Source organism: Oryctolagus cuniculus, chromosome 4, assembly GCF_051225735.1.
Source record: "Oryctolagus cuniculus isolate XC-2025 breed Fujian yellow rabbit chromosome 4, ASM5122573v1, whole genome shotgun sequence".
Classification (NCBI taxonomy): Eukaryota; Metazoa; Chordata; class Mammalia; order Lagomorpha; family Leporidae; genus Oryctolagus; species Oryctolagus cuniculus.
Window position 1 is genome coordinate 4,732,603 of NC_142870.1, and position 27,710 is coordinate 4,760,312.

A 27,710-nucleotide genomic window follows, 5' to 3' on the forward strand; every position below is an offset into this window, starting at 1 on the left:
CTTAGCCCCATCCTCAACACAAAGGAGTTTATTAAATTATACTCTACATTGAATTGTGTTTATCAGATTGAAGCACAAGAGGTCAGGAAAGGAATGCCAACTCCGTTAGCTGCATATCAAGGAAACAATTCTATTTCTTTCAAAACTCTGTGTAATACATTGGCTGGGTTAAGCCACATACAGCATATGAGTAAACTTTGTGTGTGTGTGTGTGTGTGTGTGTAATGACCCAGGGCAAACCCATCAATACTTTCTCAGAACAAGGCAAATAGGATTTATATATTGAAAAGCAGTATGTTCCTGTTGGTAACCAGCATGTTGTAATTCTTACTGTCATTGGATGAATACCATCATCCTCACATCCACTTGGTGACAAAGCAGTTTGACCAGCATCATTCTATTACTTACACAGAGAAACAAGAGTGGAAAGAAAGAAATATCAACAGCGGTATTTCCAGAATGGTGCACTACAAAATACTGTGAAATCTAAGAAGAAATGGAACACGTGTGCCTTGATGCATTTGCCTTTTCCAAAGTCTAGCGTGGTGGTGAAGTGCTTTCTGCATATGTGATGACTGTGCCTTTTCTTCTCTCTTGTCCAACTCTCCAGAGCCCCTAAAGGCCACCATCAGTCCCAGGAAGGTTAAAAGCAGCGTGGGGAGCCAGGTCTCCTTGTCCTGCAGCGTGACGGGCACTGAAGACCAGGAGCTCTCCTGGTACCGCAATGGCGAAGTCCTCAACCCTGGCAAAAATGTGCGGATCACAGGGACCAACCACGAAAACCTTATCATGGATCACATGGTCAAAAGTGACGGTGGTGCGTACCAGTGCTTCGTGCGCAAGGACAAGCTGTCGGCGCAGGACTACGTGCAGGTGGTCCTGGAAGGTGAGTGGGCCCCGGCGGAGGGCGCAGCTGCGAAAGATCCCAAACCCAGAGCATTCAGAATAGAGGAGCAAAGGGCAAGGCAGTGCTGACTACGTGGTTTGAGGATTTCTGTCTCTCTAGCCGGCTAACAAGTCCACGCTAGATTTTTTTTCAGGCTAAATCAGGCAAATAAGGGAGGGGGGTCATTCTGATGAGGATGGAATTGTGCATGTTATAAGGAACCTAAAGCAACATACAAGGATAACTTCGTGTGTGTAAAGTTCTTGTTAAGGCGTAAACCACAGATGCTTGGTCACCTACCGTTTGGTTGACGATTCCTGGTCCTCTCGGCCAGGGCTTCCTCGTCAGGGCTTGTCTGGGGGCTGCTTTGCAGGATGCACCGCAGGGTGTTGAGCAGAATCTCCGTCCCCTGAGCTGGTGGCACCCTGCTTCCACCTTGCAGCCGTCACAGACGTCCTCGGACACTGCCACACGTCCAGGGGTGGGTGATAAGGGACTCCCTAACCAAGGCGAGCCACTCTGGCGGTGAGCCGTAAGCCAGCCTGGTGCTGGGTGGGGTGAAACGTGGTGTCCGGTTGGCACAGTTGTCCCCAGCTGGGTCCAGACGTTTGTCCGCAGAAGCAGGCGAGTGGGATTTGTAAGGAGTTACTCTGGGTACAGCAGGTGTTAGGCATGCTCTACCACTGGCTTTGCTTAACTGGTTGCTGCAAACTTAAAGCTTTCAGGAACTTCAGCAGGGAAAGAAACTACGACAGGAACGTTCAAATCAGACTCTCAGTTACCACCGGTCCATTGCAGCCACTTCTATCTGTCCTAATGCAATTCTGTCTTTACACATCATTGAAAATTCATCTGCTGTCATCATTTGATAAAAATAACGACATGATTTTCCTACATTCGGAAGAGAGAACAAAATCCATTATAAAATTAAGTTTGTATGTGTCATAATACTGAGATATATTTCTATTACTTGTTTTAAACTTTGGCTAATTTTTAAGAAGAAGCAAGATTCCTATTTTGATTCGTGCATTTCCTTGCAGAGAATGACTTTATAAGCCGAGGTAAAATTAGCTGATGGCCGACCTTAAATTAAATGCCTGACATGGTGACTAAGAGCATAAAGTAATTAATTTGTCCAGGGCCAGCGTGCTCGTGATGGTGCACTCTGGTCCTTACACCGTCACCGTTTCTAGATTCTTTGCAGAAAAGGGAGCGATTACCACCTGCCAAGGCCTCGTTACCTCGGCAACCATCTCACATGACCAAGGAGACTTAAAGAGCATATTGATGATCCATAATGATGTCAAAGAGTTCAGGTTGTCAGAGAGTGACAGCCAGAAAGATTTCAACGACACACTCAGGTCTCACTGGGAAAATAATGTCTGCTTTCATCTCCAAAAAAAGCCGTCACTTGAACAAAAAAGGGGGTGGGGGCAGAGGAGCAGCCGAACACACTCGGGGGTGTATTTGCTGCGTGTCAGCTTCCATTCAGGACAGAGACTTCCACTTATTTTGTTCTCTGCTGAGAGATGACAGTGCTAATGGAGCAAAAGAGAGCAGAAGTGGAATTACACACACAGGCCTTACACCTGCTTTAAAACGGGGCCCAGCCAGTATCCTCTGGGGACGTCCCGTGATTCCCATGAGGCAGCTGCGGGTGCAAGCAACAAGACAGAGACCCGTGACACCAGGAGCCAGCAGTGACCACTGAGACAGTGGAGAGTTGGGGGTGTTTTTTAACAAGAAAATTGGATTCTAAGGCTGGTGCCGCGGCTCACTAGGCTAATCTTCTGCCTTGCAGCACCGGCACACTGGGCTCTAGTCCTGGTCGGGGCGCCGGATTCTGTCCCGGTTGCCCCTCTTCCAGGCCAGCTCTCTGCTGTGGCCAGGGAGTGCAGTGGAGGATGGCCCAGGTGCTTGGGCCCTGCACCCCATGGGAGACCAAGAGAATTACCTGGCTCCTGCCATCAGATCAGCGCGGTGCACCGGCCGTGGCGGCCATTGGAGGGTGAACCAATGGCAAAGGAAGACCTTTCTCTCTGTCTCTCTCTCTCACTGTCCAATCTGCCTGTCAAAAAAGAAAATTGGACTCTAATAAGTACAGGTTCAAAGTGAAACCAGAGGACTTGGGGAATGGAATCATAAAGAAGAAGTTCCAGTTCTTGATAGGGTGGAAGGGCAGGCCAGATTAACCCACAAGCAGATAAAAATTAGGAACTTTCGAGAAACAATGCTAGAGGGACAACAAATGCAGCAGAAAGGATTTGACTTTGAAAGACTGGAATAGGATTAGGAGGTACCTGCATTGCCACCATTTCCCCCAGAACACTCCCAACTTGCTACAGAAAGAACTGGAAGGAGCTGCTGTCTTCTGGGGTTGGGGGGATCCAGGACGTGGCTCTGGGCTACTGAAACACCTGCAAAGTGCATGGGTGGAGCAGAAACCCAGAAAGAAGAAACAACAGCATTGTCTGCAGATCTCCAGATATCCCCCTTGGAAAACGTGGGTGGCACCCGAACCACAAAATGTGGGAGAGAATCCTAGTCCACAGTAAACAATAATGAGACATTGATAAAGGGTGCTGTGAGCAGAGGACAGGAGAGAAAGCAGGCAGTGGGGACAGACCCCGCGAGGACCCAGGTGTTAGAAGGAGCAGATCAGGAGTTTGCAGTGCTATTTAAAATATTAGCAATATGGGGCCAACGCTGTGGTGTAGTAGATTAAGCAGGTTCAAAACCCAGCTGCTCCACTACCCATCCAGCTCTCTGCTGTGCCCTGGGAAAGCAGTGGAAGATGGCCCAAGTGTTTGGGCCCCTGCACCTGTGTGGGAGACCCGGAGGAAGCTCCTGGCTCCTGGCTTCAGATCAGCCCAGCTCTGGCCTTTGCAGTCATTTTGAGAGTGAACCAACAGATGAAAGACCTCTCTGTCTATAGCTCTGACTCTCAAACAAATAAATCTTTTAAAAAAATGGTCAATAACATAAAGGAAAATATAGACATAATGAGAAAGACAAACAGATAAATATAAAATGTAAAAGAAAATTAATAGAAGTGAAAAAACGTACGTATTTGCTTTAACAAAAGATTGGAGAAGAAAGAAGAAAAAACAATGAAGTTGAACATAGATAGAAAATATTTCATCTGAAACATGGAAAGAATCCTGCAAAGTAAATGCGTGAACCTCAGTTACATGTGAGACATTGTCAGGTGGCCTGACATCCGTGTAACCAGAGGTGCAGAAGGAGACAGATAATGAAGCTGAAAGATTTTTTGAAGAAATAATGGCCATAATTTTCTCAAATTTGCTACTATTAGAAAAATGAAGCCTCAAGAATTGGCTTTGTGGGCCGGCGCCGCGGCTCAATAGGCTAATGCTCCGCCTGTGGTGCCGGCACACTGGGTTCTAGTCCCAGTCAGGGCACCGGATTCTGTCCTGGTTGCCCCTCTTCCAGTCCAGCTCTCTGCTGTGGCCCGGGAATGCAGTAGAGGATGGCCCAAGTGCTTGGGCCCCTGCACCCCATGGGAGACCAGGAGAAGCACCTGGCTCCTGGCTTCGGATCAGCGTGGTGTGCTGGCCACAGTGCACTGGCCATGGCGGCCATTGGAGGGTGAACCAACAGCAAAGGAAGACCTTTCTCTCTGTCTCTCTCTCTCTCTCTCACTGTCCACTCTGCCTGTCAAAAACAATAAAATTAAATAAATGAAAGAACTGGCTTTGTGGCACAGCAGGTCAAGCCACTGCTTGCAAAACATGTATCCCACTTCAGGGCACCAGTTCAAGTCCTAGTCGCTCTGCTTCCAACCCAGCTCCTTGCTAATGTGCCTGGGAAGGCAGCAGAATATGACCCAAGTGCTTGGGCCCCATGTGGGAGGCCTGGATGGAGTTCCTGGGTCCTGGCTTTGGCCTGGCCCAGAACCAGCTCTGTGCCCCTTTGGGTGAGAGAACCAACATATGGAACATCCCTCTCTCTGTCTTTCCTTCCCTCTTTCTCTGTCACTCTTTCAAATAAATAGATAAGTCTATTTTGAAAATGAAGCTACAGATCCAAGAAACACAGCAAACCTCAGGAATAAACACAAAGATATTTACGTGCTGGTTCCTCAGCGTCCAGCTGCTTAATACCAAAGGTAATGAGAAGCTCTTGTACGTGAGGGGGAAATCAATACCAACTATGGATAACTTCCCTGTGGGTGTTTTGGGGGCAGAAGAAATGGAGCAATGTCTTTAGATTGGTGAAAAGATCAAACCAGAACACAGCCCTGAAGATCTAGGCTTGCATAGAAAAAATGGTCTTCGGAATTTAAGGCCAAAAAAGGGCCTTTTCAATATGCAAAATGTGGAAGGATGTGAAGTAAGAAGACTTGTACATCAACAAGTGGTGAGGGTGAAGAAGAGAAGGTAAGGTAGAAACTCAGACCAGCAGGGGGGCATCAGGGCAGCATGAAAAACAATCGAAACAGAAGTTTCTTTGGCGCAAAACATTTTTGAAATCCGTACATACAAAGGGCCTATCAAAGTTCATGAAAAATGTATATTTTGGAAAAATTGCACGAATTCTTCATATTAAAATAGACTTATTTAAATTCTCTGTCACATGAGGTTTTGGAAGTACCCTTGTGTAGGGATAAAGAACATGAGAAGTGATAAAAATGTCCATAGACATTTAGCAAACTATTTTTCCTGCTTTAAATTTTTAAAGCAGCCATTGATGGATCACAACATGATAAAGCTGTAACATTATTTGTAGAGTTTAAAACAAATAATGTGGTAACACAGAGGGAGGCTACATTTAAATCACTTGCATTGTTTGTCACAGGTTCTTACACGTCACATAAAGTACAGCAATTTTGACTATAAGTAGATGTGATTAAAAGCATACTAAAAGTCGCAGGCACATGTACATTTAGCTGAGTTTATCCCATAAATACAAGATTAGCAAGACATTTTAGAAGCTAACCTATGTAAGTCACTATATTAATAGAATAAAAAAGAAAAAACAACAGATCATCTCAATCTATCCAGAAAAAAATCACATAACAGAGTTCAATATCCACCCAGAATGACAAATCTCTCAGCTTCCTTAACCAGATAAACGGCACCTGTGAACAACCTACAGCTGAAATCATAATTAATGGTTAAACACTAAGTGGTTTTCATTTATTATGGAGACCAACACAGGATATCCACAAGACCACTTCTATTCAGTGCTACACGGATTTCTAGTCAAGCATAATAGGAAATAAACGCATGATGTTTGCAAAGGAAAATTTTCAGTTCTGTTTAACAAAAGCCATTGACATTTACAGAAAGTCCCAGGAAGCTAAAGCCATTTCTGTAAGGCTGAGTAGGGTTAGAAAGCCGTAGGATACCAGAGCAGTTACGTAATGCAATTTCATTTTTATATAGTTAGAATCATTGAAAATAATATTCGGAAATTTCTGTTCATAAAAGTGTGAAAGATAAGATATATTTCATGTGAATATGGAAGATTTCAACATGCAAACCACGACTAATTGTACAACATACTGACTACAAAACACCACATTGAAACACACAAAATGCTCAAATTGAAAAGATATAATATCATCAAGGATTGAAACTATGGATATTTGGCGCAACGACTCACTTGGCTAATCCTCCGCCTGCGGCGCCAGCACCCCGGGTTCTAATCCTGGTTGGGGCACTGGATTCTGTCCCGGTTGCCCCTCTTCCAGGCCAGTTCTCTGCTGTGGCCCGGGAGTGCAGTGGAGGATGGCCCAAGTGCTTGGGCCCTGCACCTGCATGGGAGACCAGGAGGAAGCACCTGGCTCCTGGCTTCGGATTGGTGCAGCGCACCAGCTGCAACGCACCGGCCATAGCGGCCACTTGGGGGTGAACCAACGGCAAAGGAAGACCTTTCTCTCTCACTCTCACTCTCACTCTCACTCTCTCTCTCTCTCACTCTCTCACTGTCTAACTCTGCCTGTAAAAAAAAAAAAAAAAAAAAACCTGTGGATATTCTTGAGTTAGCAATTGTCTCTGATATCTGATATAATCTCAACCAAAATCTTAATCTCATAGATTAATTTTAAAATGCAAACAGAAAAGTGGGACTCTAACTTGGTTAAAATTTAATATCAGGGTCAGGTGTCTGGCCTACCACTTAAGACACCAGCCTTCCATATTCGAGTACGTAGACTCAACACCCAGCTCCATCTCCCAGTTCCAGCTCCCTGCTCATAAACACTCTGAAAGGTAGAAGTTGATGGCTCAGGTAAATGAGCCCCTGCCATCCATATGGGAGACCTGGATTGAGTTCTTGGCTCCTAGCTTTCGCCTGGCCCAGCTCTGACTATGGAGGGTATTTGGGAGTGAACTGGTAGCCAGAGGCTCACTCGCTTGATCTCTCTCTTTCTCCTTCACCCCCCCCCCAAAAAAAAGAACATTCAAAATATAAATATGGAAAAGTAAAGAGAGAGCCACCCAGACAATCTTGAGGAAGTGAGTTGGAAGACCCCTACTGCTAGATGGAAAGACCTACAGCATGCACACTCCATACGTGGCTCAGTGGAAAAGACACAGTCCAGACACAGGACCACACACGTAGAACGGTGAGCTGGTTTTCAGAAGGGCACAGGATATTCAACAGCTGAACAAACAGCACTAAAACAACTCAGTAAATATGTGGCAAAAAGTATCAATCATTTCTTTTTTCTTTTTTTCTTTTTTTTTTGACAGGCAGATTGGACAGTGAGAGAGAGAGAGAGAGAGAGAGAAAGGTCTTCCTTTGCCGTTGGTTCACCCTCCAATGGCCGCTGCGGCCGGTGCACTGCACTGATCCGAAGGCAGGAGCCAGGTGCTTTTCCTGGTCTCCCATGGGGTGCAGGGCCCAAGCACCTGGGCCATCCTCCACTGCACTCCCTGGCCACAGCAGAGAGCTGGCCTGGAAGAGGGGCAACCGGGACAGAATCCAGCGCCCCGACCGGGACTAGAACCTGGTGTGCCGGCGCCGCAAGGCGGAGGATTAGCCTAGTGAGCCGCGGCGCCGGCCAGTATCAATCACTTCATACCTTACACAAACCTTAATTTGATATGAGGTATAGACCTGTGCAAAGCCCTGAGGTCTCTAAAAGAAAAATAATAATTTTATGTGATTTAAGGAAAGGCAGAGATTTCTTAGAACACAGAAAGTGCTAAATATCAATGACAAAGACATCATTAAGAAAATGAAGAGACAGCCACAGAGTGGGTGAAAAGGTTTTATATGCACATTCATGCAGCTATACCGTATGTGATATATATCTGACATGTTCTATGCATATATATCTGAGAAATATTTATGACCATTAAAAGATAATTATTTACTTATTTATATTCCATATGTATAAACTACTTCTACAAATCAATAACGAAAGGGAAGACAGTCCCATACAAAATGGGCCAAACATGGGAGCAGACACTTCACGAAAGGCAGTGTCAATGTTTTGAAGAAGCACACCAGAAACAACACCACTCCCACTGTGTTTCTGTGAAGAGTGGACAGCCTGCACTGATCCTGAGAGATACAAGACAAAGCTAGCGTCTTGTATCTGGCTTCCAAATTCTTCTCCAAACTAGCCAAGCAAGAACTACAAAGGGGACCTAAGACTGTTCCAGAACCCAAGAAACTACAGGGACCAGATAAAGAAATGCAAGCTGTGCCGCTAGTTGGCACTGAGGAGGGATAAGCGGCATTGTCAGCCACTGGGCAGAAGTTCACTGTGGAGCTGCCGGTTCGGTCACAGTGCAAGTTCAAGGCTGGATTTGCTGACTTCACTAAGTTCCCTGTGGTTATGGCAGGAGAGGTGCGTGCCTGTGAGAGTACCTACTCCCTTTTCACATTTGTTGGACGCTCAAGAGCAGGTCAAACTCACTCCGGTGGCTGGAGATCCAGGCAGGGATGGGGATGGATTGAACGCAGCCCTTGGGGAAATGTTTACATCTTCAGAACGCTGCAGGTCACACAGGTGTTCACGTTTAGCCAAGCTCACCCACACACTCAGGATCTGTACATTCCATTCTCTGTAAGGTTTCCCTACTTTAAGAAAAGACAATGGAGGAACATTTTCCTAAACAGTAAAAGCACTTGTATCTTCAGCGCTGAGTGCAAAAATCAATGCAGAGAAACGTGTAGCTAAATGCGTCCCACAGGAGGTGTGGAATTACAGGGACAAATTGTCCCGAGTGCGCATGACTGGCTATGGATGTGACGTCTGACTCCCCGGACGTGAAACGCCTAGCCCGATGAGGCAGCATCTGCTGTGTTGGAGAAGGAAACACAGATTTTTGTTGAAATTTTAATATTTAAAAATTTTCATATCAATGTTGTCTCTGATAGAAGAAGAATGTTTGCAACGCAAGGGCACAGGAATAAGTTACTTACGAATGCACCCAAGGAACCAAAACAGTGAGACAGACTGGAGGGCCTTCTCCAGTGCCTGGAGCAGAGTTGTGTGGAGGACGAGAGGACCCCAAGGCTTGGGAACCAAGAGAGGGGGAGGGTTGTGGGCAGCTCCACTGCACAGCCTCCCCCACCGCGGTGGAACCCCATGCTTTTGGCCCAGCCGGCTGCAGATGGAGGCTTCGAGGATTTGGGGTGGTGAGGGGCGCCTTCCACAGGGTACAGGCAGCTGTCAGCAGTCACCTTTCTCTGAAGGAACTGCAAGCTACCCTGTGTCGTTTCTCCCCCCTTTAAATGTCTCCCACAACGGATATGTATGTCTATATACATCTATATACTACTTTTCTAATAACCATTTAAAACTAAATAAAATCCTTCAATCATTATCTCCCATTTTAAGACAAACCCATGAACTAAAAATGGGTTTTAAAATGTTTTTTAGGAACAAAAAATGTCAGCCTCCAGCAAGGTTTATTACTAGACTCAAAAATCCCATTGTATGTGGTCGCAGTCATGTCAGGATGACCCACTGATGCCTGGGAAAAGCATCATGATGATATAGGTCGGAGTCTGGCAGGCCTATTTGCAACCTTTCTAAATTTTTATTTTCCCAGGTTTTCTTTAATATACCAGTCTCTTTATTTTTAATGAAAATATGTTTTAAAAGAAGCGTTTCCTGTTACAACCATTATAATAAGAGGAAGAGTGTTCATCTATGTGATAGAAATGTAATGAGATGAGCCAATTTGATCTTTGCTAAACATATTGGAAATGTTCTCGAAAGCGAAGGTCCTAGTTTATTTGAGGCAGGTTTGCCTCGTGCCTCTTGGCCCCATCGTCACGGGTGCCAGTTTCGCTCTCAGAAGGATTCCACGCTGGCTGGCAAATCATATGGCGACTAACTTAAAATCACCTACAGATGTTTAATACGTGCTGCAAGGACCGACCTGTGCTGGGTTCTACCCACTATCAGAAACTCCGTAGGCATTTCCACGCAGTCAGCTTTCTCGTCAGAAGATTCAAACAATATTTCTAATGAGAATATTATAAAGGTGAGGTCATCAGTCTCCCAGGAGTTTCCTTTATGCCTCTACACAATTCCCTAGTGAGAAATCTCTCAATCAGCCGAGGGATGCACAAAGCCGGCGTGACTGTGGAGGGGCGTGGGCATGCTTATGCATTTACGATTGTGGATAGGGACAGCCCAATTTTGAGTTGGTGACTTTTTTAGGAAACTTCCATGGTTTTACTGGACTTCTGGATTGCTTTCTTGTCCCCCTAAGTGGGACAATTATGAGAAATTGAGAAATTTCTACTTGAGAAAATTATGCCAGTGCTGTGCACACTGGTTTTGATCCTGTTCTGACAGGGTCGTCACTTCATCCCTAACACCACGTCTTCCGCAGGGGTTTTTACCAACCATGACCTTGACCTCCTAGCCGCAAAACAAATGCACTTGGAAGTTGTTTAATTATTTGCATGTGCCACTTTTGTCCATAATCTGTCCCCCTGCAGATGGAACTCCCAAGATTATTTCTGCCTTCAGTGAAAAGGTGGTGAGTCCAGCGGAGCCCGTGTCCCTCATGTGCAACGTGAAGGGGACGCCCCTGCCCACAATCACCTGGACGCTGGATGACGACCCGATCCTCAAGGGCGGCAGCCACCGCATCAGCCAGATGATCACGTCCGAGGGCAACGTGGTCAGCTACCTGAACATCTCCAGCTCCCAGGTGCGCGACGGCGGAGTGTACCGCTGCACGGCCAACAACTCGGCGGGAGTCGTCCTGTACCAGGCTCGAATAAACGTAAGAGGTGCTTGTCAGATCAGCTCCTCCAAAAACACACATACCTCATTGTAGTGGAGAAGGAGGTGCTGCATGCCCCGAGCCGAGGCTGGGAACGCCCGCCCGGCCGACCAGCTCTCGCTTCCCAGCTCCTGCCCTTTCCTTCCGACTCAGGAATGGCACCGATCGGGGTACCGGTGGACGTGGCACTTGGGGTTCTGAAGTCAGCCTGTTCTCTTGTCTCACTCTTAGACGTGTCCAGTTGAGCTTTCCTCTCCTGGGTTTGGCTCTGCATGCTCTTCCCTCTCTCCTTTCCTTCTGTCTTACTCCATCTGTGGTCAACACCCCTGTCCATGGTACTTAACTTGCATTCGTGGTGCGACATGGCATAACCTCCATCTTCATGATCTAGTTTATAGAGAGAACTGAACAGTCGTTCAGTCGCTTCTTGTGTCATCACAAAAGGAGCATGACCGCTCAGTGTAGACTAGCTACAACGTGTAGACTAAGCTGCCTTTTCTCTTGTCATTCAGACGATTCCATAGACCTGGTTGATAGGGCATTCGATACTGATCCAAATAACTTGGAAGTCATAGAAGTGTTTCTTAGCACAAAATGCTGAATACAGACAAAATCGTTTAATTGAAAAAGAGGGGTTTCTATAAAAAAAACAACATTATCAACTCAAGAAAAAGTGAACCCCATTTCCCTACACGTGATGTACCCTTAAATTATTTTCAAGAGCTTCTTTGTGTGTCTCTAGGGCCTGCAAGCATCCGACCAATGAAAAACATCACAGCGATAGCAGGACGGGACACGTACATTCACTGCCGGGTGATTGGCTACCCCTATTACTCCATCAAATGGTACAAGAACTCCAACCTGCTTCCTTTTAACCACCGCCAGGTGGCATTTGAGAACAATGGAACTCTAAAACTTTCAGATGTGCAGAAAGAAGTCGACGAGGGGGAGTACACCTGCAATGTGTTGGTTCAACCACAGCTCTCCACCAGCCAGAGCGTCCATGTGACCGTGAAAGGTAATTCCGCTCCCCTCTGGGTTCCCTGGCCTGGCTTCTTTACCAGCCCAAGGCCAAGGATGCGTAGTGCAGGAATCTGCGCCTGCAGAGTAGGAGAGTGGCAGGAACACTGGATGTCCTCTTTAGGCTGGACACTCGGGGCACCTGTAGACAGGCGTGTTTTCCTGCTCTGTGGCTCCTTTTCCAAAGACCCATGTGCTAACATTGCCATAGGAAAAACCTTGCCATGGTTACCTGGCTATCTCTTCTTTTGGTAACTTAGGAATGTGGGTTTTTCTTTTCCTGCCAACTCCTAAAGGTGAGTTCTTTCAGATTGTGAACAGAGAGACTTTTGATAACATGTGAGGACTTCTGACAAACCTCTCCCCTTGAGTCCGTGAGCAGACCAAGGGATCACAGGTCGGAAAGGCACGACAGAAAGTTTTCTTGATAGAATTGTTCTCTCCCTCATGAGGTGGGCTGGCCGGAAGTGTGTCAGGGGGATCTTTGTATGGAGACATACAACTCATCCCCAACCTCCTTACCAGTAAAGACCCACAAAGTGACAAGATTCACCATGGATACCCAACGTCCAGTGACAGAGCCTAGGGGGACCCGTCTCTTCCACTCCCCCAGTTTCTTCCACTGAAAGTAAAATCAACGTTCCTCAACTGTGCAGACAATCCACATGAAGGAGGTTATGCAGATAACTCTAGTAGGTTCTAAAATAGTCCCTGATACCTGGGGCAGCCTCCAGCCCCGCTGAGTGGCCCAAGCTCCCTCCCCACGCCCCAGTAGTCATCCTCCCATGCTGCTGCACAAGGTTCTCATGATATCCCCAATGGTCTTTACCCACAGACCCCATTAGCTTTTTTTTTTTTTTGACAGGCAGAGTGGACAGTGAGAGAGAGAGATAGAGAGAAAGGGTTCACCCTCCAATGGCCGCCGCGGCCAGCGCGCTGCGGCCGGCCCATCGTGCTGATCTGAAGCCAGGAGCCAGGTGCTTCTCCTGGTCTCCCATGGGGTGCAGGGCCAAGCACTTGGGCCATCCTCCACTGCACTCCCTGGCCACAGCAGAGAGCTGGCCTGGAAGAGGGGCAACCGGGACAGAATCCGGCGCCCCGACCAGGACTAGAACCCGATGTGCTGGCGCCACAAGGCGGAGGATTAGCCTAGTGAGCCGCGGCGCCGGCCCCATTAGCTTTACTTTAAAAAATATCTATACTCTCACACACACATTCATGTATATATAATATAGCATATTATAGAATATGCATTATATATGAGCTCTACTTGTGCATAAATAATTGTTGAATGTTTTCTAGTGTTAACATATATCTAAAGAACTTTCTCAAATACTCGCAAACTCCTGGTAAAGCAGACAGTAATAGCTGCACAAAAGTTCATCTTGTGGTTGTCTGTGTGTCCTCGACCACCAGATTGTGGAGCACCTACTTAATGCCAAGCACCACATCGGAGCACCGAGAATATGACGGTGAAGGAGCCGGGCAAGCTTTCTCCTTATTCAGCTCTCCTTGCAGTCAGGAGAGGCGACCAGTAAACAAAGAAGATGAGTAACAGACCAGGAGCCACCATTGACACTTTCTAAAAGATTAATTGCTTTTACTCTTTTCAGTCACGTGAAATTCAAGGGAGAAAGAAAAGGAATCAACTGACCTGTTGGGAAAATGGAGAACTTCTGTTCTCTTTGTGGGTGGAGCTTGAAAGGGTCTTGCTTACTGGACTCCTGTACGTGCAGCTCCAGCCCCTTTCCTGGCAGACTACTCGTGGGAATTCACTCAGGAGATTTTAGAAAAGCAGTTATGGGGCCTGCAAACTCAGCTACCTTCAGAAGCGGAAGCAGGCGCGCTTGGTTCCAGTGAAACGGCTGCAAGTGCAAAACCAGAACCATTCTACCTCGTTCCCAGTAGGTTCTTCCTGACCACTGAGTGCAGTGTGTGTGTGAGGGGTGTGTGTGTGTGTGCATGAGTGTATGAGTGTGTGTGAGAGTGTGGGGTGTGTGTATGTGTGTGCATGATAGTATGTGTATGAGTCTATTAGTTTGTGTGAATGTGTGTGATAGTGTGTATTGTGTGAGTAAATTTATGTGTGTAGCATGTGTGTGTGAGAGTATCTGAATATATGTGAGTGTGAGTGTGTGTGTGAATGTGTGAGTCGATGAATGTGTGTGTGATAGCTTGTATGTATGTGTGAGTGAATGTGTGAGTGTGTATAAATGTATGTTAGTGTATGTGTGTGAGTATGCTTGAGTATGTATGTATGAGTGTGTGAGTAGCATGTGTGTATGAATGTGTGATAGTGTGTGAATGTGTGTGTGTTTATGTGTGTGTGATGGTGTGTGAGTATGCATGTGCATGTAAATGTGTAAGTGTGTGTGAGTGCATGTGAATGTGTGTATGAGTGTGTATAAATGTATGTTAGAGGCCGGTGCCGTGGCTCACTAGACTAATCCTCCGCCTTGCGGCGCCGGCACCCCGGGTTCTAGTCCCGGTCGAGGCGCCGGGTTCTGTCCCGGTTGCCCCTCTTCCAGGCCAGCTCTCTGCTGTGGCCCGGGAGTGCAGTGGAGGATGGCCCAAGTGCTTGGGCCCTGCACCCCATGGGAGACCAGGAGAAGCACCTGGCTCCTGGCTTCGGATCAGCGCGGTGCGCCGGCCGCAGCGCGCTGGCCGCAGCGGCCATTGGAGGGTGAACCAATGGCAAAAGGAAGACCTTTCTCTCTGTCTCTCTCTTTCTCACTGTCCACTCTGCCTGTCAAAAAAATAAATAAATGTATGTTAGAGTATGTGTGTGAGTATGCATGATTATGTGTGTATATGTGAGTAGCATGTGTATATGAATGTGTGATAGTGAGTGAATATGTATATATGTTTATGAGTATGTGACAGTATGTGAGTGTATGTGTGTGAGTATGTAAATATGTGTGAATGTGTGAGTGCATGTGAATGTGTGTATGTGAATGTGTGAGTGTATGAGGTGTGTTAGTGTATGTGTGTATCAGTGTGTGTATGAGTGTGTGATTAGCATGTGTGTATAAATGTGTGATAGTGTGTGAATATGTGTGCGTGTTTATGAATGTGTGGTGGTATGTGAGTGTGTGTGTGAGTGTATGAGGTGTGTTAGTGTATGTGTGTATCAGTGAGTGTGTGTATCAGTGAGTGTGTGATTAGCATGTGAGTATAAATGGGTGATAGTGTGTGAATACGTTTGTGTTTATGAATGTGTGGTGGTATGTGAGAGTGTGTGTGAGTGTATGAGGTGTGTTAGTATATGTTGTATCAGTGAGTGTGTGTATATGAGTGTGCGATTAGCATGTGTGTATAAATGGGTGATAGTGTGTGAATACGTGTGTGGTTATGAATGTGTGGTGGTATGTGAGTATGTGTGTGAGTGTATGAGGTGTGTTAGTGTATGTGGTATCAGTGAGTGTGTGAGTAGCATATGTGTATGAATGTGAGTGAATGTGTGTTTATGAGTGTGTGAATATGTGTGTGAATGTGTGTGAGTATAGGAGTATGTGTGAGTGTGTGAGTGCATGTGAATGTGTGAGTATATGAGTGTGTGTTAGTGTATGTGTGTATCAGTGAGTGTGTGTATGAGTGTGTTTAGCATGTGTGTATAAATGGGTGATAGTGTGTGAATACGTTTGTGTTTATGAATGTGTGGTGGTATGTGAGAGTGTGTGTGAGTGTATGAAGTGTGTTAGTGTATGTGTGTATCAGTGAGTATGTGTGTATGAGTGTGTGATTAGCATGTGTATATAAATGGGTGATAGTGTGTGAACATGTGTGTGTTTATGAATGTGTGGTGGTATGTGAGTGTGTGAGTGTATGAGGTGTGTTAGTGTATGTGGTATCAGTGAGTGTGTGTTTAGCATGTGAGTATGAATGTGAGTGAATGTGTGTTTATGAGTGTGTGAATGTGTGTGAGTATAGGAGTATGTGTGAGTGTGTGAGTAGCATGTGTGTATGAATGTGAGTGAATGTTTATGCGTGTGTGAATGTCTGTGAATATAGGAGAATGTGTGAGTGTGGGAGTGTGTTTAGATGATGCTTAGAAACAGTGCTATTTACGTCAGGTATTTTTTGGTAATAGTCGTTTCCCACATGCCTGGAAATTTTGAAAAGGAGTCCTGCACGATCACTATAAATAAAATACTAATTATTGATAGAGGTTGAAACTTAAGGTCTGAAATAAATCTAGCTGTCCAGAAGTGCAATTTTGCTGCCTTCAAACATAGCCAGAAATGAAAGGCAAAATCCCTTCTTTCACTTCATTTCAATTTAACAAGCAATTTCATGCTTAACACATTTCAAAGCTTTTTCTTTCCTATTTTGGGTGCCACATTGAACTTCCCAGTGCCTAATTGAGTGTTCTAATTGCTGGGGACCAACACTGCCAGGAAAGTTAATTGGTTGCTAGATAAAAATGTCACCTTCTATTTACATTTATATAAAACTTCGTAGTTTACAAAACACTTTCATATGTGTCACCTTAATTAATCCTCACAGTGACTCTGTAATGTAGATAGAATGTAATCAGAGAGACAGGATACACGAGACTTGCGCAAAGCCATCTAGAATTGGATTCAAGGCTTACATGCGGGTCTTCTGATTCCAATGCTTAGAAACGGAATTCGTGCTGCAGTGGAGGTTGGGGCAGACAGGAAGTGCCACCACTGGCACAAAGCCCAAGAGAAAAGTTGTTAAAAAGTTGAGAAAAACTCTGCTTAGGAAGCTGGACAGACGATATCCATGGCCAATTTAAGAGAAAGAGACAACTCGCTAAATTAGAGATATAAGGATGGGGGGATGGATTTGGTTAAAGATAAAAAGGAGGAGGTATATACTTGGAGAGAGGGCAGAGGAACCAGGGATGATTCCAGAAACTCTGCTAGGGTGATGGAGAGAGAGGCTGAGTCAGGTGTCCTGGGGTGTGCGTATCTCAGTGACAGACTGGGAAGGGCAAGACTTGGAGTTCACCATCCTGGATTCAGACCAGGGGATTTTGAAACACAGATTTGGGGGTGGAGGAGGGCTGAAATAAGTACAGAAAGAGATGGGCACTGTAAGTGGACACACACCTCGGAAGCCTTGAGCCCTCAGAATTGTGTCTCATGCATGGGCTTTTCCAACTCATGTTCGCCAGTAATGAGATGGGAATGCTGGCGCTGCAGAGACAAGGGTGCACACGCGCTTCCCATTCCATCCCGTTTCCGCGTGTGCAGCACTTTCCCGTGGTCACACCCCCACTGCACCTGCTGCACGCTGAGGGAGAATCAGACGCCACTGCGAGGATTCTCGACCTGGTCGCAATGGTGGTCGTGTTGCGTTGCCCACCAGAGACACGGTTCTGCAGGCTGCACTAACGCATTCTGCATCCGCTGCAGCTGTTTGTCAACCACTGCCTCTCCCCCGCATCAGAACCCTCTGCCTGCGTGGCTGGAGCACAGCTGGACACAGGGAGACCTTGGCCCCAGGGTGGGTGGGGACACAGCCTCCAAGGGATCCTGACAACTGATGGCTTCTGGCCCCGGGGGTAAGGTGCTGCCCTGTGCACAGTTACGCCCGTGGCAGGGTCACCCACGCTCCTTCCTCAATCATGTGCTGTTCTTTCCAGCGCAGCCTCAGCTCCCTCCCAGTTCCTAGCCCAGATGGGATGGGGACAGATGTCTTTCTGTCGGGATCCCTGTAGCTTTCCATCCTCTCTCTCCTCTGAGCTCTCCAGCATTGGAGTCATTTACAGGACTCTGGAAATCACAGAACTGGGGGCTGCCTCTTTTAGATCTTGGATTAAAGCTGAGCAGTGTTTAATGGAGAATCCCGTTCACTGGACTTGTTCACGTGTACTCATAAATTATGCTGATTTGCAAAAATGCTTACGTTGATTTTTCAACAACTGCTTAAGGAATGCATAGTCCCTATGATACTAACACACACGAAAATAGCTCTCAGGGAAACATGAGAGTAAGTTACTGTTTCAAACAGGGATTGTAATTCTTGTGAGTTTCCCACCCTAATGTGATGAAGAGTGAAGAAGCTGGAACTTTCCCAGTTCCTTGTTTCTAAACTACCCAAGAAAGTGCTGCTGTTGGAAGGTGCCTGAAGGGCGCCTTCACTCCCATGGCCGTGGTGCACCTGTAGAGGAAGTTAGGATGTCAGAGGGGAGCTCAGAGCTCAGCTCACACACCTCCCCACAGAACAGCTCACCCCAAGACACAATGGTGATAACACATTCTTCACCACCCCCAAGGAAAGCAAGTCCCTTTCTTCAAGGAAATACTCTATTAAAGGGTCATGAAAACCATCTCAAAGTTTCCCTTAGCTAGAGGGGGGAAAGGCTATGTGTAGGAATTTTGGATGTCAGAGAATGCAGCTGTTCTATTCAACTGAAATTGAAATTATTGTAGAAGTGATGTTTTACAATACTTGCCATGCATACTAAACATGGGAACCTTAGAAAAGAACAGAATTAAGTAGAGGTGAGAAATGAAGAGAGAATATGTAGAAAATGATTTAGAAAATGATTCCTGGCTTAGTACCTGGTTAACCCCTTTGCAAATACATACTTGTATGTGTGTGCACACAGTTACAAGGCAAAACTCTTTGGAAATGTTGTAAATTAGGGAAAAAATGCTCTCAAATATTCAAAATCATGCAGTAGGATCTTTCCTATGGATTGATACAAAACATAAATAATTGTCCAAACATATAAATTCAACAAAAATACATAGTTTATCCACATGTGTAGTATATTTATATTGTATTTATCTATAAATATATATTCCTGTATAAATACAAAATGTATGCATGATTTAAAATGCACACATATCTATTACCATATTCACGTACAGGTGGTTATAAATAGGTGTGTATACTATATGCTTCCATGTAGATAAATTCTAGAATCTATTAGGATCTTAGGGATGTAAATGAACGTGGAGTTCATGGAGACAACTCAATTCCACTGTATTTTTTTATTTATTTAATTTGAGAGGCACAGGCCGTCACTACTGCCTCCCCGGGCCTGCCTTGGGCCGAAGCTGGAGTCAGGAGCTGGATGTGGGGTTTGACCCCAGGCTGAAGTTCCCATCTAGGATGCAGGCATCTTAGCCACTAGGTCAAACGTCCGTCCCCTCCCCACATTTTCTAGATCCGTCCACCTGATCTGCACTGCGTCTCAGAGCTCCGTGCCCCTTCTGCTTCCAGGAGCCGCCTCATCAGACAGCTCTTCCCCTGCTGGGTACAGACCTGCTCCTGCCAGTGCTCTGCCTCCCTCTTGTCCCTTTCTGCCCATCCGGGCATCGCTGCAGCACGAGCCACTCTCTGCCTGGCTTCCCTGTTTAAGTATTTCATATGCAGCTCATGTCCTTTGTGAGAATGTGGGCACATGCCTATGCCTGCTGACTCCCAGAGAAACAGCCTTCTGAGCATTTTCTGAGGTCTGAAAGGAGACATTGCAGTGTCCCCTCCAAGTGGCAGGTGAGACATTGCTGTCACCCCTGTCCCGCCGTGGAGTCACAGCCTTGGTCCATTGACAAAGTGGAGTTTGTGTTTTGTTTCATCAGCCATCAGATGTCACCATGCCATTATCAATAGTTGATGCAGGATCTTGATTTTGCTTTAACTTTTTTTTTTTTTAATAACTATCCCCCATGTCTGATATCAATTCCTCTGTCTCCTAGACAGGGAGTGTATGTATACTAAACATATGCATTTTATAGATAATTGTTTTTATTTGACAGGTAGAACTACAGATAGTGAGAGGGAGAGACAGAGAGAAAGGTCTTCCTTCCGTTGGTTCACTCCCCAAATATCCGCCATGGTCGGCGCTGCGCCTATCTGAAGCCAGGAGCCAGGTGCTTCTTCCTGGTCTCCCATGTGGGTGCAGGGGCCCAAGCACCTGGGCCATCCTCCACTGCACTCCTGGGCCACAGCAGAGAGCTGGACTGGAAGAGGAGCAACCGGGTCTAGTACCCAGCGCCCATATGGGATGCCGACACTGCAGGTGGAGGATTAACCAAGTGAGCCACAGTGCAGGCTCCAACATATGCATTTTACATCCATGTTATGTGTATTTAATATATTTATTTTGAATCTTTTTTATTAATATAAAGAGCAGGCTTCATGTATTTCATAGGTACAGTTCTAAAATGATAACCATACTTTCCTCCCTCCCCCAATTTCCCTTCTTCCCGCCCTTCTTTTCTTTTTATTAGTTTTTACAAAGACATAATTTTAAGCCACTCCATATTCACAGACTCAATGCACCACTAACCGTAATATTCTACAAGTAAAAAGCAGGATGACCACAGTTCCACAGGAGTAAAAGCAATGGCTAAAACAAGGAACATATGCCCGCATCTAGATACATATGTGGAGATAAAATAGAAAATAGAAGCTCTTAGGTTGCCCTTAGCTCTTTGTATGCATGCTGTATGTCATGGCTCACTTGGCTAATCCTCCCCCTGCAGCGCCAGCACCCCGGGTTCTAGTCCCGGTTGGGGTGCCAGATTCTGTCCCGGTTGCTCCTCTTCCAGTCCAGCTCTCTGATGTGGCCTGGGAAGGCAGTGGAGGATGGCCCAAGTCTTTGGGCTCTGCACCTGTATGAGAGATCAGGAGGAAGCACCTGGCTCCTGGCTTCGGATTGGTGCAGTGCGCTGGCCGTAGTGGCCATTTGGGGGATGAACCAATGGAAGACCTTAATCTCTGTATCTCTCTCTCACTGTCTAGCTCTGCCTGTCAAATAAATAAATAAATAAATATCCTGTAGATAGACCATGAAGTAATATTAGTGCCATTATTGTCATTATAGGACTAGACATAGAATTGTTCAATCACAGAGTTTAGCTCAACTTCACCAGGGATTGCATGGCCACTCTGCAAAATTCCACAGCTAGTTTATGCTACCACCAGCCAAGCATCGAAGCTGCCACTGGATTGGAGTTTTTGTCCTAAATCCTCTATTATGTGAATGAAAAATCATTCTTGTCTTTGTATCTCACGTTCAGCTGGTATCTGTTTTCCCATTTCCTCAATTGCTACTTTTCTGTAGGCGTTTGTTCTAGGGCATTGTTTGGACATAGCTTTCTGCTATATAAATGTATGTGTATCTGAGACTGACTCACATTATACAAGTGTTTGTTTATTTTAATCAATCTTATATCCAGAGGTATCTTAGACATATGATGTCCTATTCTCCATGTACTCTCATTTAATATTCTCTTTTTGGTTTGCATCAAACTCAAATACTGATCATGAAGATAACAATATGGTCTGATTATATGAAATGATCATCAGTTTCTTGCAATTACATTTCTACGCACAAGAATTTCATTCTAAGACTATTCAATTCAGTCAAACAATTGATTAATTTATTGCAAAAAGAGCTAGCTCTGTTTTTTATTTACTGATCTTGTCTTGGGTCAAAATACCTTGGTTTTGCAGACTTGATTCTCTCAAGATGATGATAAAATATGTACCTGGAAGATTTCACTCTAAACTTCATTTAGACAGTCAGCACTTGTCACTTCTGGAAGCCAGCCTGTCTGAATCTTTGTCATGAAGAAGCTGAGACTCAGAGAAACAGGGAGACTTGTTCAGGGACACGCAGTTAGCAGGCCAGACAGGCAGCAGATCCACATGCAGTCATGTGTTGTTTAGTAGTGGGGATCCACTGGGAGAAATGTGACCTTGATTCCATCATTGCTCCAACATCATGGATCTCTCTCTCTCTCTTTCTAAGTTTATATAAGGAGAACATATTTCAAGCACTCCATATTTACAGTTCCAAGAAGACTGCCACACTTCCCTCACTCCCCTGCTCTTCCCCCAACCCCCTCCCTCCCTGCCCTCTCTTCATCAGTTTTTGCAAGGACATAAGTTTAATCCACTCTATATTCACAGGCTTCATTTGCCACGAATCACAATATTCAACAACTGAAAAGTAGGAAGATCCACAGTTCCACAGGAGTATAAACAAGGCTAAAAATGATAATACTATCCTAAAATGATCATTTCATTCCTATATATTTTTGGTACCCTATACTAAGCCTCACATATCAGAAAAACATCCTGCGAGTCTTTTTGACACTGGCTTATTTTACTAAGAATAATGGTTTCCAGTTGCATCCATTTTGATGCAAAAGACAAGATTTCATTATTTTTTATGCGTGAGTGGTATTCCATAGTGTATATATTCCACATTTTCTTTACCCAGTCATCAGTTGATAGACATCTTGGTTGATTTCATATCTTATCTATTATTAATTGAGCTGAAATAAACATGGGGGCAAAGATAAGTCTTTCATATGCTGATTTCACTTTGTTTGGGTACATTCCCAGGAGTGGGGTGGCTGGGTCATATTGTAGATCTATTTTAGGACCTCGGAGTGATCGCCATACTGCCTTCCATGTTTATTGTACTACTTTCTATTCCCACCAACAGTGGACCAGGACACCTTTTCCACATATTCTAGACAGTGTGTACTGATTTTTGATTTTTGGATGACAGCCATTCTAACTGGGGTGAGGTGATATACTATTATGGTTTTCATTTGCATTTCCGTGATGGCTAGTGATCCTGAGCATTTTTCATGTGTCTGCTGGACTTTTGTATTTCTTCTCTAGAAAAATGCTAGTTCATGTCCTTTGCCCATTTCTTAACTGGATTGTTTTTTTGTTTTGTTGTTGAGTTTCTTGAGCTATTTATAGATTATGAATGTTAATCCTTAATCAGTTGCATAGTTTACAAATATTTTTCCCATTCTTTTGGTTTCCTCTTGACTTGGTTGAGTGTTTCCATTGTAGTGCACATACTTCTTAGCTTGATAGAATCCCATTTGTCTAATTTTGTTGCAATTGCCTGAGTTTCTGGGATCTTTTCCAATATCAATGTCTTGCAAAGTTTTCTCTATGTTTTCCTCTAGTAATTTGTCCAATTTTCCTAGCACCGTTTTTTGAATAGACGGTCCTTTCTCCAGAGATTGGCTTCAGATCATCTGTCAAAGATGAGTTGGTTGTAGATGCATGAATTGATTTCTGGAGTTTCTATTCTGTTCCATTGGACTGCATGTCTGTTTTTCCGCAGTACCAGGCTGTTTTGGTTATAATTGCCTTGCAGTATGTCTTGAAATTTGGTATTGTGATATCACCAGCTTGGTTTTTGTTATATAAGATTGATTTAGCTATTCAAAGTCTCTTATGTTTCCCTATGAATTTTAGCACTGTTTTTTTCCTAGATCTGAAGAGAATATTATTAGTACTTTGACTGGGATCACATTAAATCTATAAAGTACTTTTGATAATGTGCACTTTTTTATATTAATGTTTTTAATCCACTAACATGGAAGATTTTTCGTGTGTGTGTTTTTCTTCTTTTTTTTACTGTTTTGTAATTTTCATTGTAGCAGTCCTTTGTTAAATTTATTCCAAAGTATTTAAGTTTAAGTTTTTTTTTTGTAGCTATTGTGAATGAGACTGACCTTATAAGTTCTTTCTCTACCATGGCATTGTCTGTGTACACAAAGTCTATTGATTATTATGTGTTGATTTTATGTTCTGCAACTTTCCCAAACTCTCTTATGAGTTCTAATAGTTTCTTAGTGGAGTATTTTGGATCCCCTATTCATAGAATCATGTTATCTGCAAACAAGGACAAGTTCACTTCCTCCTTTCAAATTTGTATCCCTTTGATTTCTTTTTCTTGACTAAAGGCTCTGGCGAAAACTTCCAGGACTGTATTGAATAGCAGTGGTGAAAGTGGGCAATCTTGTCTTATTCTGGATTGTAGTGGAAATGCTTCCAGTTTTTCCTCATTCCATATGGTGCTATCTGTGGGTTTGTCATGTTGCCTTTATTATATTAAGAAATGTTTCTTCTATACCCAGTTTATTTGAAGTTTCTGTCATGAGTGGATGTTGTGTTTTATCACATGCTTTTTCTGTATCTGTGAGATAGTCTTTTGTTTTTTATCCTTTAGTTTTTAATGTGATGTATCACATTTATTGGTATGTATATATTGAACCAATCCCTGCATATCAGTGATAAATCCCACTTGTTCTGGGTGAATGATCCTTCTGATGTGTTGTTGGATTTGATTAGCTAGTATCTTGTTGAGTATTTTTGCATCTGTGTTCATCAGTCATATTGGTCTATGGTTCTCTTTGTTGTATTTTTTTTTTCTGGTTTTGGAATTAAGGTGATACTGGCCTCACAGAAGGAGTTTGGGAGGATTCCCTCCATTTCAACTGTTTTGACTAGTTTGAGAGGACTTGGAATTACTTCCTTAAAAGTCTGGTAGAATTCAGCAGTGAAGCCGTTGGTCCTGGGCTTTTCTTTGTTGAAAAGGTCTTTATTACTGATTAAATCTCTGTCAGGGTCATTGGTCTATTTAGGTTTTCTATGTCTTCATGACTCAATTTTGGTGGATTGTGTGCAACCAGAAATCTATCCATTTTTTCGAGATTTTTCCGATTTGTTGGTATAAAGCTGATTATAGTAATTTTTATGATTATTTTATTTCTGTAGTGTTCATTGTTACATCTCCTTTTCATCTCTGATTTTATTGATTTGAGTCATCTCCATTTTTTGTTGGTTAGTTGGGCCAATGATGTATCAATTTTGTTGATTTTTTTTCAAAAAACCATCTCTTCATTTCACTGATCTTTTGTACCTTTTTGCTTGTTTCAATTTTATTTATTTCTTCTCTAATTTTGATTATTTCTTTCCTCCTACTAATTTTCAGTTTAGTTTGTTGTTTTTTTATGACCTTGAAATGCACTGATAGATCATCTATTTAATGCTTTTCTAGTTTCATGATATGGGTACTAATTGCTATAAACTTCCCTCTTAATATTATTTTTTGCTGTATCCCATAAGTTTATTTTATATTGTGTTGTCATGTTCATTCATTTCCACAAATTTTTTTAATTTCCTTTTGATTTCTTCTATGACCCACTGTTCAATCAGGAGTGTGTTGTTCAGTCTCCACGTTTGCATATTTTCTGGAGATTGTTAAGTTGTTAATGTCCAGCTTCATTCTACTGTGGTCAGAAAATATACATGGTAGGATTTCAATTTTTAAAAATTTTCTGAGACTTGTTTTATGGCCTGGCCTATGGCCTGTACTAGAGAAAGTTCAATGCACTAAATAAAGAATGTGTACACTCCAGCTGCAGGATGAAAGGTTCTTCAACTATCAAATAGGTGCATTTGGCCCACAGTATAGATTACCTCTGTTGTTTCTTTGCTGATTTTCTGTCTAGTTGATGTATCCACAGATGCAAGTGGGGTTTTGAAGTCCCCCATTACTATTGTTTTGGATTTGTATCTCCATTTAGGTCCATTAACATTTGTTTTGAATAGTCAGGCACCGTGCATTGGGTGCATATACATTTATGATAGTCATATCTTCCTATTGAATTGATCCCTTAATCAATACATAATGATTAAAGATGCATAATGAATAAAGATCATTGCATAACACTCTTCTTTATATCTCTTAACATTATTGTTAAATTCTACTTTTTCTGATATTAGGATACCTACACTTTCTGTTAGCGTGGAATATCTTTTTCTGTCCTTTCTCTTTCCAATCTGTATGTATCTTTGTTGGTGAGTTGTGTTTCTTGTAGGCAGCAAATAGATGGGTCGTTGTTTTTCTTTTTAATTTTATCTAAGTTGTACAAGTTTCATGTATTTCATATGTACAGATTTAGAAACATAGTTTTTTTTTTAATTCATTCAGCTGGTCTGTGTCTTTTAATTGGAGAATTTAGGCCATTTACATTTAAGGTTATTATTGATAAGCAGTGACTTTGTTCTACTATTTTTCCGTAAATATTCCTATGATTTGGATTTCCTTTGTGCTTTTACTGGGATATTTTCTGCCTTCACATTCTTTCATAATGATGACTATCCTCTGTTTTTGTGTACACTACATCCTTAAAAATCATTTGCAAGACCGGACAACTGATGACAAAGTCTTTAAATTTCCATTGGTTTTGGAAGGTCTTTATGTCACCTTCATTTATAAATAAGGGTTTTGCTGGATACAGTGTTCAGGGTTGACAATTTCTTTCTTTTAGAATTTGGACTATGTCTCTCCATTCTCTGCTGGCCTGTAGGGTTTCCGATGACAAATCAGCTGTAAGTCTGATTGGGGATCCTCTGAAAGTAACCTGGCGTTTCTCTCATGCACATTCTAGAATGTTTTCTTCATATTTCAGTCGAAAGTCTGACTATACAGAGTCATGGTGAGGATCTTTTCTGATCGTGTCTATTTGGAGTTCTATGTGCTTCCTAGACTTAGATAATCCTTTCTTTCTCCAAACCAAGGAAGTTTTTGCTATTACTTCACTGAATAGGTCTAATCCATTTCCTTTTTCCATACCGTCAGGAACTCCTAGGACACAAATATTTGATCGTTTGATACTATCCCATAAATCTCCAGCTCTATTTTCAGCTTTTTCTGATTTTTTCTTCCTTTCTTTTTGTCTGACTGAGCTATTTGTAAAGATTTTTCTTAAAGCTCAGATATTCTTTCTTCTGCCTCATGAAGTCTGTTGTTGAAGCTTTCCAGCGTATTTTCTATTTGACATATTGATTTCTTCATTTCTAATATTTCAGTTTTATTTCTCTTTAATATCTCTATCTCTCAGCAAAATCTTTCATCCATATCATGTATGGACTTCTTTATCTCATAAATTTGTTTCTCTGTGTTTATAAGTAATCTTATGATTATTCTCTTGAATTTATTTTCAGGCATTTTATCAGTCTCTTTGTCTTCACATTCTAATGTTGAACTGTTGTTTTGTTCCTTTGGGCGAGTCTTACTGCCTTCCTTGTTCATGTTTCTTATATGTCTGCATTTATTTTTCAGACATTCGTGGAAATACCTGTTAGCCTTCTCCTCTGATGGTGTTTATCTTTGAACTGTGCCTCTGTGGCTTAGTGGAGTGTCTTCCTTCAGTGGGTGTTCAGAGGTGTGGGCTTGCTCTCGGAAGCTGGTGTCTCCTCCAGCCCCTGCTCAGGGAGTTGTGTGTGGTGTAGCTGTTGCATGTTTATACTGCTCCATGGCATCTCTCTTCTTTCTGGAGAATTTCCACTGCACACTTCTCTCCAACTCCCCTGTGAATGCATGTCTTGCACTTTTCTTCTGTTATCTTTCCCTGATCAAAATCAAGATAATTTTCCCCTAGTCAGTCATATTGGAATCGCCAGGGGCTCTTTTATAAATGAAAATATCTACAATGTTGCTCGACTAGGCACTGTATTTTTATGGGACTGCCATTGTATATGCATTTTGCCTTTGGCCAAAATACCTTTATGTGTTCTCTCACTGTAGTTAGTTTTACACAGATATGTTGATATGAATGTTGTGTGTAGGGGGGTATAGGAAGGGGATTTTTAAAGTTCATGGAAAAATGGAATTAAATGTTAAGTTTAGAGTCAAGCATTTGGCCTCCCAGTTAAGACGTCAGGTACATGACGGCATCCCATGTCAGAGTGCCTGGATTCAGTGCTCAGCTCTGCTCCTGATCCTACCTTCCTGCTACTCTTCACTCTTAGAAGCAGCAGCTGGT

The 27,710-nt window shown here is 43.5% G+C and overlaps 1 protein-coding gene across 3 annotated transcripts in view; it reads left to right on the top strand.

The window, feature by feature from the left end:
* Positions 1 to 27,710, top strand: part of DSCAM (DS cell adhesion molecule) — a 718,036-nt gene that overhangs the window by 413,756 nt on the left and 276,570 nt on the right. For all 3 annotated transcript variants that reach the window (XM_089330520.1, XM_070071799.2, XM_089330521.1), the window contains exons 6-8: positions 611 to 886; positions 10,823 to 11,119; positions 11,855 to 12,130. In XM_089330520.1, the coding sequence (XP_089186646.1) occupies positions 611 to 886; positions 10,823 to 11,119; positions 11,855 to 12,130 (849 nt within the window). The remainder of the gene's footprint in view (positions 1 to 610; positions 887 to 10,822; positions 11,120 to 11,854; positions 12,131 to 27,710) is intronic.